The sequence below is a fragment of the Musa acuminata genome, chromosome BXJ1-8, assembly GCF_036884655.1.
Source record: "Musa acuminata AAA Group cultivar baxijiao chromosome BXJ1-8, Cavendish_Baxijiao_AAA, whole genome shotgun sequence".
NCBI lineage: Eukaryota > Viridiplantae > Streptophyta > Magnoliopsida > Zingiberales > Musaceae > Musa > Musa acuminata.
The window spans coordinates 6,064,428-6,080,220 of NC_088334.1; the positions used below are offsets into that span (position 1 = coordinate 6,064,428).

Consider the following 15,793-nt stretch of genomic DNA (forward strand, 5'->3'; position numbering starts at 1 on the left):
CTAAAAGTTAATTCGTGGTTAGTTCTCAAGTCACACTTTTGACTTTTGAACCAGCTTTTATATTATGTCGGCTATAGTCTTAACAATGATTATTACAAGACTAATAATCATAATATTTATTATCTGATGTAAAATTCAATGATAAAAAAAAGTATTATAATTGATCATCTATAGATCATCTCGAATCATAAAAAATATGACATAATAAACTAATTGAATGGATTTTACTGAACACAAATAATTAAAAATGTTAAAGCTTTTGTCTACTTCATTATTTCCTCATTCCTTCTACTACTATTAATATTACTATATTACTATTATTATTATTGTTATTATTATTTTAAACACAAAGAGGAATTAATATGTACTATAAATAATTAGATATACAAATATCTTTTTTTTCATAATAATAATAATAATAAATTTTCCTGCCATTGGCAATTGCAAAAATTAATTCTTATATTTTTTTAAAATTATATTGAGATTTTTATATTTATAAAAGTACAATATTTTTTTACTTATTTATAATGATTGAGATGAAACATATGTAATTACTAATTAGCCCGTATAAAAGAGGAGAGCACTCATATTAATCGTATGAGCTAAGCCATTGGTATAGATCCACGCGAGTTCTTCAAATCCCCCCCCTTCCCTATATCTCTTCTTCTCCATACCGCAGGCTTTGGATCTGAATCTAGGGTTTCAGCTCCAGTCCCGATGGATCGCTCCCGCAGGTGCCCTAGATATGGTCGTCTCTCTTCGATTGCTCTGTTCCTCCTCATCCTGCTTGCCTCTAATTCATCTCTAGCCTTGGCGCAGGTAATCTCTTGATCCCTATTCTTGTTCGGCTGATCGTGATGCGGGATCTTTAAGGTAGTTTTGTCGATTTTGCTTATGTTTCAGGAGTCGGAGACGGATAATGGCGAGAACGCATCGGCCGTCTTGCCTAAATCTTTGGATCGGCGCACGAAAGTGAGCGGATCTTTGGCGTTGTAGGTGATTTTGTTTTGTCTGCGTCTCCTGATGAAATGGGGGGTTTTGTTCTGCTGCAGATGTTGCTTCACCCGTTCCGGAAAGATGAAGATGCGAGCTGGGAGGGCGTCGTTTCGTTGGACCAAACGGGGCTGGGCCTCTTTGATGCCTTCTTCGCTAGCTTTTCCATGATTATCGTCAGCGAGGTGTGATGATTTTAACGAGTTCCGGTCTTGAATCGATGTCTGTACTAATGTCAGTCGTCATGTTGTTGTGATCATCTGTTCCTGCTAGATCGGAGATGAGACCTTTATAATTGCTGCTCTTATGGCGATGCGCCATCCGAAATCAATTGTCCTGTCCGGTGCACTCGCCGCCCTTTTTGTGATGACGGTGAGTGCCTCCTTTGCGGCTTCCTTCTTGTTGAGATTCTTGGTCTTCTGCACTTCCTCTTTGATATATTTTATGTAGTGTAAATCACGCTTCTGAAGCCTTGTGCGTTTTTGAATGTTGCATATCGCAATTGCCTGTTGTTCTAGGTACTGTCAACTGGACTTGGTAGGATCGTGCCCAATTTGATATCGCGGAAGCACACCAACAGTGCAGCTACAGGTAAAGTTATTGTTCAACTTTTCTCATTTATCTTTCTTTTGCTGCAATTCAAGTGCTCTCTGTTCACTTTTATCTTTATCCACATCCAGCTTTTGATTTCTTCAGTAATAGAAAGGGGATCTGCTGAGAATGTGAATACACCATAAGTGGTTTGTCATTGCCAGTTAATAATAATGCAATATATCAAATCTACTACATCCAACCTTATGGTGGAGGGGAACAAATATAACTACTATACCACAGCTACCTTTTGCTACACAACATGACTTTGTGATCTAGTAATGAACATGTGAATTTAGTGGCTGATAGATAATTCCTCAATGAACAGATTTCCTTTCCTCAGCTTGTCTCACAAGCTTTTCTATATACTTATAGAACTAGGCTTCATTTATTGTATCATTTGAGAACTGTACAAGAGATTGTATCATTTGAGATCTATCTAAACTAATATCTAGACTATCTTTTAGATAGTCTATTTGAGATCTATCTAAACTAATACCAGACTATCTTGATTTTAGGATGCCTTTTACAAATGTCAAAATTGTCATGACAACGTCAATCCTATATTAGTTACCAAGATTGTCCAAGAAGAAGAAAAAGAAAGTCAAACAAAAGGAAAGAGATAATAATAAGTTTGATTGAAGATCCCAAAAAGGAATAAGGTAATACTTGAAATTGATTGAGAAAGTTTTCTTATTCTACAAAGATCGAAGTCCATTAGTGAAGACCGATATCTTCTTTGAAGAAGGAAAGAATAATTGATTAATTTGACTATATGTAATTATATACTTTTATTTCTCTATTTTGCTTTCTCTCTTTGTACTTTGAGTCTATTAGAAGAGGGAAAGAGATTGTGAATGAATGAATCAAAGCATGAAATGAATCAATGAATGAATAAGTCCATTTCTCACATATATAAATCTATATAAGTGGTGTGAGACAATATTTATTTTTCCTAATGGTATGATTTTATTGTGCACATGTAATATGTGTGGATACGCAAGACCTTCATCCCGAGTATTACTTCTAAAACTAGAACCAGTTTAGTAGTTATCACTTTTCTATTATCTTTTGGATTATTTACTTTCCCTTTGTATCTCTTTTCCTTCCTTTATTAAAAAGAAAAACTCTCTGCATGTCATGAATTAGTCCTACATCAGAAGCTCTTTATAGATGTGCATTTTGAGTGCCTGAAGTATTGACATATGTGTGGATATGTGAGACCTTCATCCCGAGTATTACTTCTATGACTAGAACCAGTTTAGTTGTTATCACTTTTCTTGTATCTTTTTTATTATTAACTTTCCCTTTGTATCTCTTTTCCTTCCTTTATTAAAAAGAAAAACTTGCTCTGCATGTCATGAGCTAGTCCTACATCAGAAGCTCTTTCTAGATGTACATTTTGAGTGCCTGAAGTATTGCCATAGATAATGTTGCTTCAGAAATTTTCATTCCTGCATAGTTTATTGGCCTATGCATGTTTTCCTACATAATGTGTGATGAAAAGTCAACTGACATTCTCAAACAATTATCTATAACTGAGACAATTATTTCTTTTACTTCAAAAACCTCCTTCTAATCAAGATACCAAAATAGATTTTTTTATTGCAGACATATTAGCCTAATACAAATTCAGCGCATGGAAGTTCATTTTGTACTTTGTTCTTCTATTCTTAGATTAAAGGTCTAATTCGGATCACATTTTGTCAATAAAAAATGATCGTCTATCCAATGTGTCGAGAGTGATGCGAACTGGCCCACTTTTTCAAAATTTGTCATGTTCGAGATCTGAGGTTGTTTGGGGTGCTTCTCTGACTTAGATGAGCAGTTTGACTCTCGATGCGTTCCTTGTTGAGACTTGCAAACCTTGTGTGGGGCTTACTTGACATGGTCCCTCAATGTTCAAGTTAGTAATTGTTGTTGGAGGTTGGAAAGACCAAGGAGGTCAAAGAAGGTTTATAGAGAGTCAAAAAACTTGCATTGAATTTGAAAAGGCCCCTATTTATAGCTAGGGGTCCCTGACCACTTATGGGACATATTCTCTGGATAAGAAAATTATGATTTCGGAGAATATTTTCCCTAAGGATTATGCTGACATGGCAAACCTCACTGGCTTGTTTTGTCAATTTTTTTGGCTTAAAAAGCTCCACGTGTCAAGTGCCAGTTGGCTGAGAATATTCTTCATGTCACATTTCATTAGAATTTGTATTTGTTCAATCGTGTCATTGTTTTCTGTTCTGTCATGTCATTACTGCTTTGTGAAGTCCACTTTATAAATTATTTCCCTACTCTTTGAATAATGTCCTAATCAGGATTGTATTTAATTTGAGTTTGTTATTTGTTGTTTGGAGCATCTCACAGTAATAACTTTCCTCTGTCTACTCCACACAGTGCTGTATGCGTTCTTTGGGCTGCGATTACTATACATCGCCTGGAGATCAGATTCAAAGACATCACAGAAGAAGGAAATGGAAGAAGTATGCTTCTGTGGTTTGCTTTTTTACTGTAAATATGATAAACCTATAGTGGCCAGTATGCTTCTTTGGTCTGCTTTTTCTGTAAAAATATCTGTTTCTATTATTTCTTTATTGCATTGTTCTTTGTGGTTGTATCAGGACTCTGCTTTTGTTGGCAGTCAACATAAGTTTTGGGATTTTGATTCTTGCTTAGGTTGAAATTGCATATTTTACTTGGAAGTTTTTAAAACCTGTCTTTGCTTTCTGACTTCTCAACCATAATATTTTAGCATATTCCATAGATGGATGCTGCCATATTTAAATGGAACTTAGGTAACTGTGGCATTTGGCAATTATTGATGGTATGTGGCTTCAGAATGCCTTGACTTTATATATTTAGTGTGTTGAAGTGCATTAGCTATATAGTACAAGTAGTAAATCGTCATGGTTGTTTTGCAATTTTTTTATTTCTTGCCGGTATAGACATAAAATTCATCATAATACAATTAAAAAGTGGTATTTGTGTATTTATATTGTCTACTTAACTTTTCAAACTTTATTGAATATAAGCTCCATCCATATTGACTTTTGTGACAGTCTTCAGCTTATCTTCTGTGGTGAAATCTTATTTCTTTTCCTCTCCTTTCCCCTCTTTTTTTGTGTCATGGTGTCACAATTTTTGAATGGAGAGGACTGATTAAAACTTCTAGAGCATTGTAGCTCAAGAATTAACAAGTGATTGAAAAAGAACTGTAATTAGATATCTGGTATTTAAGTGCACAAACATCTTCGTGATATGATTCATATTTGCCTGAGCATGAGTAACTTTTTACAACTTCTTGTTAGTGTATATACATTTCAAATTGCCAGATCAGCTTAAAGTTACTGCATTATCCCAAAAGCTTATGAAAAATTTCTAGTTGTTAACTTCAGTGATCAACTAATGAAGGTAGAAGAAAAGCTTGAGTCAGGGCAAGGGAAGTCAACGTTGCGCCGCTTCTTTTCAAGATTTTGTACGCCAATATTCTTGGAGGTTTGGATCACTCATTAATTGCTTCTGGGTGATGCCCATCACTTTCTGTATGTTTCGTTTTGCGTCGGATACTATTGTATGTCTGGGATGTTTCGTGGTGTTTGAAAGCTTATAATCTTTGTTCTTTGTACGTAGATGTAGAGACTACATGGATGCCTATGAATATTCTGGAACATATTAATATTGATGCCTTATCTTTCAAATTGATCATTTTTTGCAAATTAACTCGAATATAGGAAAAAAATTGACTTTTATTGATAAAACTACCTTGTGTATGCAGTCATTTATTTTGACATTTTTGGCTGAATGGGGGGATCGCAGCCAGATAGCAACTATTGCGGTGAGCTATCTATCACCTTTTATAGAGTTTATTTCCTTATGGTTCATACAACTTTTACTTGACTTAAAATTTGTATGTAGCCTCATCTGGACATCTGAAATGCATTTTTGCTACTTTCTAATAATTGATTATGTGGATCAAGTCATTCAATTCATGGTACATATTAATTTTGCAATTTCTTGCTGCAATTGGTCTAAATTCTTCACTAAGATACTTCTGAACCTAAACTAATTTAACTGGTCTGCTCATTTATATGTTTCTATTAGCTCTTCAATCTATCTTCCATGATAATTTTGGAGGATTTGTTTTTTCTTTATGAAGTTATCACCTTTTTTGAAGTGTATTTGCTTGTGAATAAGAAATGTTGGTTGCTAATTACATCTGAAACATTATTGAGTATAACTTTGTATGTGTTATGTTGCTAGCTGGGACACTGACCATGAGCTCATTCCAAACATTCTTTTGCGGTTGCCATGAATGTTGGGTGCATGTGTCCAAACATGAAGTACATGAACATTTTAGCAGAAGAATTCATGGCCTGGTTTTAGACCTGTCTCATGTCAATATCAATGCTTAGAGTAAAATCAAATAGGCAAACTAAGAAACTGAATTGCAAAATCAGCACATCTGCCCATTGGTGTTGCATGATACAGGCAAATGAATTGGTGTTAGATGCATATCCAAGTGTTTGATCTGGATATAGATGAGGACATATGGGTAGATGTAGGAGACTAATGTTGATAGAATGTGTTATATTAGAAGATGAGTTAACAAGAAACCTTGGAAGCCAAAATGTCACACCTTGAATATGTGTTTATTCCTGAGATATTTGACGGCTCCCCGTAAAATGTGAGAGTCAGATAACACTTTGCACAGTAAGATTTACTATGCAAGTCAGCAAATAATATTTTTAACCATCTAGTGTAATAGACTTTGAAAGTTGGTAGGAATACTATAAGAATAGGGTATGAGCCTGTGAGTGTAGGATTAAAAAAACACTAAGAAACTTGGAAAAATAAAAAAATTGAATGGCAACTAAAACAATGTTAACTGATTTTTTGTAGATGCATGTGAAATGTTGCTTTAAAATTGTTAACTTAAAAAATGGTTTAGGTCTAATAGTCCATGGTGCTAGGGTTTTTAAGCTGTCACCAAAGAGACCTCTCAGACTCTTCCATCCTCTCTTTGCTTGCACAGACGTGCATGCACCGCATTGGCGTTTCAAAACTGGGGACTCGGTGAGTTTCTTTTCTTTCCTTTGTGCTCTTCTTCTTCTTCATCTTCCTTATTTGTCTACAATGGGATCAAGGAAATTTGCTGGTTGCTGAGAATTGGTCCATTCCTGGCTGATTTCTGGCATCGCCTAAGAAATAGCTGACAATCAGGATTGCATGGCTTTGGCAGATCCTGATTTAGATTTGGCCAATCAATGAACCATTGTTTGAAGCATGGTTTGAAATTACTATAAATTAATCGTTTAGGTATTGTTGCACTCCGAATGGCAAAAACGTAGAACTTCGTAAGACGCTGCAATTTTGTGGAAGAATAGTGATTTCGAGTAAATAATATATGTTTATTAGAACATGACATTGTTAAGAGGGTGTACCATTTAAATTTATTTAACTGGCCACCAACATAGAGTTTGCCATGCCATTATGCAGGGAGTCATAGTTACCTGATGCTCGTTTTTAGAAGTGCCCAGAAAATGTATATGTATTATGCTTATTTTCTTCATCTTTGTAAGTTGTGTAACTACCCCAAAAGCTGCAAAATTTCTCAAGCATCATGAACTGGTGATTTTCTATGGCTAGAAAGCAGGGCTTAATGTACTCAAGAACTCTCCTGGAGTATAATTGTAGCCGTGCAGCTTGTTTCCATCCCATGTTAACTTGTCTTCCATCGTAGGACTTGGTAGGTGGGCAGACACTTTATGATTAGTTAGGGCAAAAATGGATAATTAGTTTAATCTATCATATTTGGCCTTTGATTCTTTTGAATACCTATTCTTCTCCACCAATCTGATTGCACACCAGGTGCCAGTTACTCCTTTACTTTTTTTTTTTTCTGATCAAAGCACCTGTTAATGTGAACAGAACAAATAATCCTCTACTGGAATTGCAGAGGCATATTCTACCTACATGTTTATCATCCTTTAAATTTCTTTGTTTGATTAATTAGAGCATGTCGTGTTGTGGATCCTGCAGCTGGCAACTCACAAGAACGCAATTGGAGTTGCCGTAGGCGCAACTTTGGGTCACACAATATGTACAACATTAGCAGTGGTGGGAGGGAGCATGCTGGCATCCAAAATATCACAAAAGACAGTTGCTACCATTGGCGGCCTTCTGTTTCTGGGGTTTTCCTTATCATCATACTTTTACCCTCCATTGTGATACAAAATGTGCTGATAATTTTTATGATAGGCATTTGTTCCAAACCAACCCGGATATATGTTTTGCTATACTCCTTTTCTCCTCTGTATCACAGATAAAATTGATTTACATGTCTCAAGTTTTGAATCTGTAAAGAGGGCAGTAGTCAAAGTCTTGTGTTCTCAGGAATTCGTTTCAGTACATGGAATGTGGAAGACCTTTGAAGACTGACCTTTTTGAGTGTAGCACATCCACCAAGGGAAGAGGAGGGGACAGTGCGCTTCTTTGATGTGCGTCCCAGCCGCCAGCAGTGACTGAGACCGTGTCCAAAGTCAATGGCATGAAGCGTTTACTTTCATGGGTAAGTGTTAACGGTATGCAAGCAGCATCATCTTGATTACTAGATACCCTTGCGATCATTTCAGGCATGCCCATCCTTTGCAAGCTTTTGTGTTTCTTTTCACGCCAGTTGTCGGTTTTGAAATTAGTCCAGAGTTAATTTGGTCCCAATGTTTCGGCTCTATTTTTTTTTTCTTTCCTTTGATAAATTAGTCTGGTACATCTATTATCATATCATTTGATGAGTGAGTTTATAATATCATCATATGAAAGAATGTTTTAGGTATTGATATGGTTATTATTTTTGATCTACTTGATGAGTGAGTTTATTATTGTTTTAGGTATTGATATGGTTATTGATGATGATGATGATGTGCCAGTTGTGTATATCACATTAAGAAAGCATAGCATCTGAAATGAATATATTTTTTATTAAATTAACTCTATATATAATTAAGTTTTTTTTTTTTTTTCAAATATGTTCTTATTTTGAATAAAATAGAGCTCATATAATTAAGCTAACTCTCATACTTTTTGTTCACAATATTTTTTTTCACTCGAACAATTATTAACTTGACCTTGGAAGAGTATTTTATTTTGGACAAACTCCTAATATCATATTTTTTGAACAAACTTCTAATATCATTTTTTGTATGAACAGAGGAATTATGATGATGATTCGAGCGTTTTCTATTCTTGAATTGACAATATATAGGATAGGGATGTTCTTTACCCTTAGGTTATGTTAGGATATGACACAATGGATATTATTATTTATCCGTTAATTCTCTCACGTTTAGTTAATATTCTTTCCCTATTCCAAATGCGATAACATTTGAAAAATGAGACAGGTTATATCAACTTTGTCATGCACACTATCGACGATGATTCCATAACGATCATCACTTCCGTTTCCCATCAACGAGTCCAGAATAAGTTATTATACCCGTTGAAACCTTCTTTCACTTCACCCAACAAGTCCAAACTCTGGAAACCATCATCCCCTATTTTCCAACAATTGATACATCCAGTGGTAGCACATTATTTGGCTACTCGTTAGCCACAAGGTGATCTCATCATTCCCTACTGGGAATAAAGAACTTAAAGATGTCAATTCAGTTCAACCTCCATCACACTTACTGGAATAAAAAAATACGGACTAATCATATATTACGATATGTAGTTAGATCTTTTTATTTCATAATCTATAAATTTAAAAAAATTATATTAAGATATCTATAGTTATAAAAGTGAAACATCTAAGCCCATTTAACATATCATTAGTTTTACTAATGAAAGCACAAAAATCATAAAAATAATAGGTAAAAAAATAATTTTAACGTCCCAGTTATGTTTACGATAGTGACGAACAATAACGTCGTTGGAGGTCACGGGTGATTATTGTGGATGAAGAGAGAAAGTGATGACAAAAGGTGAGACAAAGGGAGAATAGGAAGAGGATAATGCAAATGTCAACGTTCTGCATGCATCGATATCGATGTAGTTGTTGAGTGACGTAGAAGCAAATGCAGAGCAATGAAAAGAACATCTGCATTAGTATTGATGTAGATGCAGAGCAATGAAAAGATGACAATCTATTGTGAGCTAGATGCAGTCTTCCTTTTTTGGGCATACGACGAGTTCATTCATGACACAAACTTCATTGTGGTTCGCCACGTCAATTAGGTCACCAATGCCGCTTGCCACTCCCTCGATGTCGGTTGACGCATCTCTGACATAGGTTTGTGACAGGTTTGCCCCCTTTCCGCTTCCTATGATCTCGATCTTGCTACCTATCCTTTGCACTCTATGGCTTCCTGGTCCTCTAACTCTTGCCTCTCTATCTCCGAGTCCATGGTGGCACCTCGAGCGAAGAAGCCCATAGATCGTTGATATACAATCACGAAACAATGGTTCGAGGTGGTTGAGGAGAGGGTGGAGGCTATCCTGCTAGGTTGGAGCCGAAGGATGGGGTTGCGAAGTGGCGTTGACGCAATTGCTAAGCAACATTTTTATCGCTCTACATCTGTGTCAACGTTGTTCGGCAATTGTATTAGCGTCGACACAAATGTAAAGTATTGACATCTGCTTCGTCCTCTTCCTTTGCCTCAACTCTCACCGTCGCTCTTCCTCCTCATCTACAACAACCACTTGCGACCTTTAATGGCATCACCATCCGCCACCATAAAAAATGTAACTAGGATATTGAAATGATCTTTTTGCCCATTGTTTTCATACATATAGGCATTCTAGTATAAAATTTTCAAGTCTAAAGACTTATATGCTAAAGAGATCTAACTAAAGGAGATAATATATAATTAACTTAAAAAATACCTTCACTAATGAAACGATACCCTTATCCGAACTACAAGAAATAGATAAATATCTTGATGACAAGTTGATTGTATTATCAAAATAGCTACTTCTTTAAGACGATCGACTAATACTCCCTCAAGTTAGTCATGTAATGATGACTACTTCACAAGTTGGTCTCATTGTCAAGACAATATACTTGGAGATAATAACTTTCTCAAGATGACCGTTTCATCGAGCCATCTTAAAGTTGGTTCATCATCCAATCATCCTCAAATAAGGTTTAGGTTAACCACAACTTCATGCCTTTGACGCAACCGAAGCTCCACTTGGCCAGATAAGATGACGGGAGCATGTTGGTTATAGGGGAGACAGTGAATTGCTCAAGTTGGAGCATATCAATAGTTGCAATGAGATGATTACAAATCGACGCGGGTGAAGTACAACTTGGTGTCAAAAAGATAAAAGAAACACATGTTTTGGACCAACTAAGTCTTAAGGCCGGATGTTATCCTAAACAAAAGAAAAATAACAAGTAATTTTCTTTTATAATTAAGTTTATTTTATGTATTTGTAACAGTTTAAAGTGGTCCTAAGTGGCCCTCATGCATCATCAGTCCACTATTTTCTTTTTATTCCAGGCAAAAGCCTCAAGGACATGTCAATCTCTAAAATAACAAGTTATTTTCGTATAACCCCTCTAAAATTAAGTTTCTCATATACCATACATATTCTTGAAAAAATTCTAGAATACTCAAAATATAAACAATTTGTATTGGCTATAACTCTAACATATCTTATTATCTTCTACAAACTTTTTTATGATTGTAAAAATAGTATGAATGATTTAAGTATTTTTACGTAAAAAACCCATGTAGAACACAGTCAAACACGAAACCCATTCAATTACCTGAGCGAGGATGACGACACCACGGATTATATGCACCTGAATACTTCTCTTAAGGTCGAGCCCGATCCGAGCCGTCCATAGTTTTGCCTAATCAACTCCTGATCTCTAGGGATCATGCATCACGTGCGAAGCAGCCGCCAGTCTAACCGGTAATAACCGTCAACAGCTGGGTTGGGATGTGACGCCGTGACACTTTCCACGTTTCCCATGTCACTCCGTGGGGAACGGAACACGTCGCGGAAGACGCGTTCCCCTCCCCCGGCAACTCTGTCCTCCACCACCAGCCACAGCGGAGGAGGACGAGGAGAGAGAGACAGAGAGATGACACGTATCTGTCCCGTCTCTCTGGCACACGATTCAAATCGACAAGAAAACAAAAACGACGAGAAGGCAAAGAGGTACCGACCTTTTCTCCTCCTTTTTCGCTCCGACGCTCATCTCTCCTCTGTTTCCTACCTTCCACCTTATCGTCGTCGTCGACCTGTGTGAGACGGGCCGATATTTTTGGCTGTTCTCTTCGTCTTGGAGGAAGAGGGATGTAGGGGGCATTTGCCCGTGGACTCAATCGGCAACGATGCACTCCTTTTAGATCCAGGCTTCTCTCCATCTCCGTTGCTCCTCCACCGCCATCAAGCCTTCTCGCTTCGGGGACGAGCCTTCTTTGTTATAAAAATCGGATCTTGGAATGGAAGGGAGCGAGCTACTGCAAAGTGTGACGCCCTCGGAGAACGTCGATTCCTCTGATCTCTGTGAACCCCTCGAGGTCCGGGAGGAGGATGACACGAAGCCATCCTGCGGCCGAGGCAGCGGCGACTTCGCGAGCGAGAAGAGGGAAGGCTCCGCCTCGGGCGGCGGAAAGAGGCTGTTTGACATCATCCAGCAGGTGCGCAACGCGGATGGGGATTCCGGCAACGGCTCCAGGTGGAGGTCGCTGACGGACAGCCTCCGCCGCGCCGGTGCGGCTTTGACGGCGGTGTCCTCCAGCCAACCGTGTCCGATCTCCGACCCCGAGGTCGCCGTTTCCATCTGCCGCAATCCCGTCGTTTCCCGCAACGTCTCCATTAGGAACCCTTACCCCATCTCGGACCCCGAGCTCGTCGTCTCGTCCCGCTCCAACACCGTCCGCTGCCGCTCCGTTTCGCTCTCGGTCTCCGTTAGGAACTCCGAGCCTCCCGTCCAAGAACCCATGGCCGTAGCCGTAGCGGCGGAGGAACCGCCCGCCGTCAGCAAAGAAATCAGCGGCGGCCATAAGACCTATCCGGGCGACACCGACGATTCCTGGGCGCCGGCTGCTGCACCATCAAAGGAAGAAGAGGAGGAGGAGGAAGAGGAAGAAGAGGAGGAGCAGCCGGCTAAGATGTCCCTGATGGCGTTGCTGGAGCAGACGGATATGCAATGGGGCGGTAGCGAGGAGGAGTTAGAGGCGGAGGAAGAGGAGGAGGAGGAGGAGGAGGAAGTGGCGCAGGATAAGCCGGATGGTGGCGGGGATGGGATGTTGTACGTCTGCTGCGTATGCATGGTGCGGCACAAGGGGGCGGCGTTCATCCCCTGCGGCCACACATTTTGCCGGCTCTGCTCCCGGGAGCTCTGGGTCAGCCGCGGCAACTGTCCCCTCTGCAATGGCTACATTCTCGAGATCCTCGACATCTTCTAACTTCTCCTCCCAATTTCCAACGTCCACCACCACCACCACCACCATCACCAATTGCTCTTCTATAATGACAATGTCCCGTTTCATGTTGCTAAGACTGTTGTTGCGTGTCTTATTCAATGGTCATCGTTCCTGGATTTTCCTGATGCATGCCAAGATGGGAGAACAATATGTTAGTGAAACAAAATGTTGGATTTAGCGTCATGTTGCTAAATGCTGATGTATAATGCTGGATTTAGATATCAATGAAACAAAATATTGTATACAGGTCTTATTGACCTTATTAATTGACTTGTTCTTATTCAGTTCATAATCAAGCGCATGCATTGTACAGAAATTGAATAGATTTAAGATGTCAAATCAGTTGCCAAAGCTTGGTGGCTGTAGTGTTAGAATCTGAAGACTAATGTTCTATCTGCAAATGCAAATTTAGCTTGGAGATTATTTATTTTTATTATAAGACCAATGAGAAATAAAAATTGAAAATATCAAAGATGAGATGATCCCATATACCAAAATACTGAAGATCTTCTGTACAACATTAACTTATATTTCTTTTCATACCAAACATTAAGTGCATCTACATTTTATTTACTTCTTATCTTGGCACAAGCAGTCATGGTCTGGGCCAGTGATGTGTCTTTACTAGTTCTACGAGTGTCTCATCTGTCAATTCCATGTTTCTTTTCTCATAGAACAGTAACATATACTGATGATTCACATAATGCATGCTTCTCAAGCTAAATACATACCTGTGCCTTGATTTTGATATCTCATTCAAAAGAAGCTTGTGATGTGTCAAGGTTGCCTGAGCTTGAGCGTACTTCCAGTAATTAACAGATTCATGCCTGATGCAAATGTGAAGAACCTGATCATTGATATCCAAGTATTTCAGAAAATTATGATAGCATGAATAAAGATAATTACATCAGTTGTTGGCAGCATGTGATCCTACTTAATGTAGGTCTGGAATTGGGACCTCCAGCCTGGAATTTAAGTCATTGTCAATTTTTGTGTTTTTTCAAGCATAAATATGAGAAAGATCAAATTCGGGCAACAAAGTCCAACTTAAAATCTAAATCTTTCCAGCTACTAGCTCCAGGCAATGAAGACTGTATTGAAGTAACCATTTTCCTTTTGGTTTGTACTGCAGAATAGTTCACAGTTTCTGGCATGTACTGGTATTATTACTTGGTTGATCTTTGTTCAGTACCCATACCTAGTAGCTAAGCAGTTCCATCAAAATCTAATGGTTTTCCTTTTCATTTTCCAGCACTACCCACAGAACTCCACAGGATCGCCATACCGTCTTATGCTATTCCCCATCTTAAAGCTATTTTTTCTGTTAAAATGGACTACATATTTCAGCATTGATGATTGATCACTACAAGAACAATGCATGATGAAAAAATGAACTGACAAATATCACATCAGAAAAATAAACAGTCAATTAATTGAATCACAGGAGCCATGTCTATAAGCCAGACCAAATAAATTCTTGGTCTGCAAAAAGATCCCCAAAATCAAGCATGGCTCACCACAGCAACAACTCAGTAACCACTGTTAACAATTAGATATTTATCAAGAAAAAAAAGAGATATTGACTTGGAGAAAAATTAACATCAGGTAAGCAATTTATGTGGACAATGCATTCCACATCAAGTATTCCATAATATCACAGAGATTTGAGAAAAGAATTCTTAACGGGTTAACACAATAATTCTTACCTTATCATTTAGATTCAAGAATACAGTTGATCATGAAATAAGTCACCAATCCAGAGTGTCAAATAGTGATCGAACAATCAAGATTTGATAGTTAGGGTTCCCATGGAGGGACCAACAGAAGTACTGAAGCAAAGCCTAATAAATATGCTTTCATGAGAAGTTAGCGGTAAACCTAATCCACGCAAGAAAAGTATCATTTAGGTGGTTCTGAATTGTTATTGCACTGGAAACGAGGAAACCCAAGCTGATAATGCCATAGGGTGGGGGGGATAAAAAAGGAACTAGGATGGAGGTGTTTTACTAACATGCCGATGCCTTAAGAATAGTAGGGCATGAACCCACATATGGAAATCAAAATATGCATATTATTCTTAAAGGTTAAAATGCATGTACTCTTTCAAGTCTAAGCATCAAGCAAACATCTGCAAATATGCCCTTCTTCCCTACCGGCAGCATACATCTGACTGAATTAAGCAGTGCCTGCAAAAGGGCCATAAATGCTAAATAACAATGCTGCTTAAACTCTTATTGTAGTTAGGATTAATCGGCAGGCCATGAAGAATAACTGAAAAAAAATTATGATGTGTCACAAAACATGTGCTATTTGTTAACACCAGCATGTTTCACTTACAAAACTCCAATATAACAGATTAGTTGAATGTTAAGATAACTTCTAATTCAAACCGCAAACACTGAGTTTCTACTAGACACATCATCTTCTGACTTAGCTCAATGTTAAGGCTTTGCAGAATCTGGATTAGGATTAAAGGACTCCAATATTCAAACCTCTGATTTTTCTAAGAATCACTAGGATCAGCTGCTGATCCGATTGATCATTCCATTCGGCTACTGGTTCCATCTTTCCAACCAATCAGTTGTCAGCTGATCATCCCAAATGCACCAGTTTCAGATGATTGTGCTGTACCGATACAACTTCTGACCAAACCCATCGATTCAGCCTGATTTCCAACCACTCTCGGTGGACAATTTAACATTTCCAAATAAGAAAACCATTGATCCAAATTGGGAATCTGACAGATCTGGATGCCAAGTCCTGACCTTTACCAA

General features: G+C 38.1%; 2 protein-coding genes across 2 annotated transcripts; both read left to right on the plus strand.

Moving 5' to 3' along the window:
• Window positions 1-604: 604 nt before the first annotated feature.
• LOC135587258 (GDT1-like protein 4) lies at window positions 605-7,970 on the plus strand. The gene is made up of 9 exons (XM_065078443.1): window positions 605-819; window positions 904-972; window positions 1,053-1,178; window positions 1,267-1,365; window positions 1,512-1,584; window positions 3,976-4,061; window positions 4,990-5,073; window positions 5,354-5,413; window positions 7,618-7,970. The coding sequence occupies exons 1-9, from the start codon at window positions 718-720 to the stop codon at window positions 7,804-7,806; spliced, it is 888 nt and encodes a 295-aa protein (XP_064934515.1). The 5' UTR covers window positions 605-717; the 3' UTR covers window positions 7,807-7,970.
• Window positions 7,971-11,773: 3,803 nt separating this feature from the next.
• On the plus strand, window positions 11,774-13,232 carry LOC135588936 (uncharacterized). Its single transcript, XM_065081271.1, has one exon. It carries the CDS (start codon window positions 12,033-12,035, stop codon window positions 12,999-13,001), a length of 969 nt encoding a protein of 322 aa, XP_064937343.1. The 5' UTR covers window positions 11,774-12,032; the 3' UTR covers window positions 13,002-13,232.
• Window positions 13,233-15,793: the final 2,561 nt, after the last annotated feature.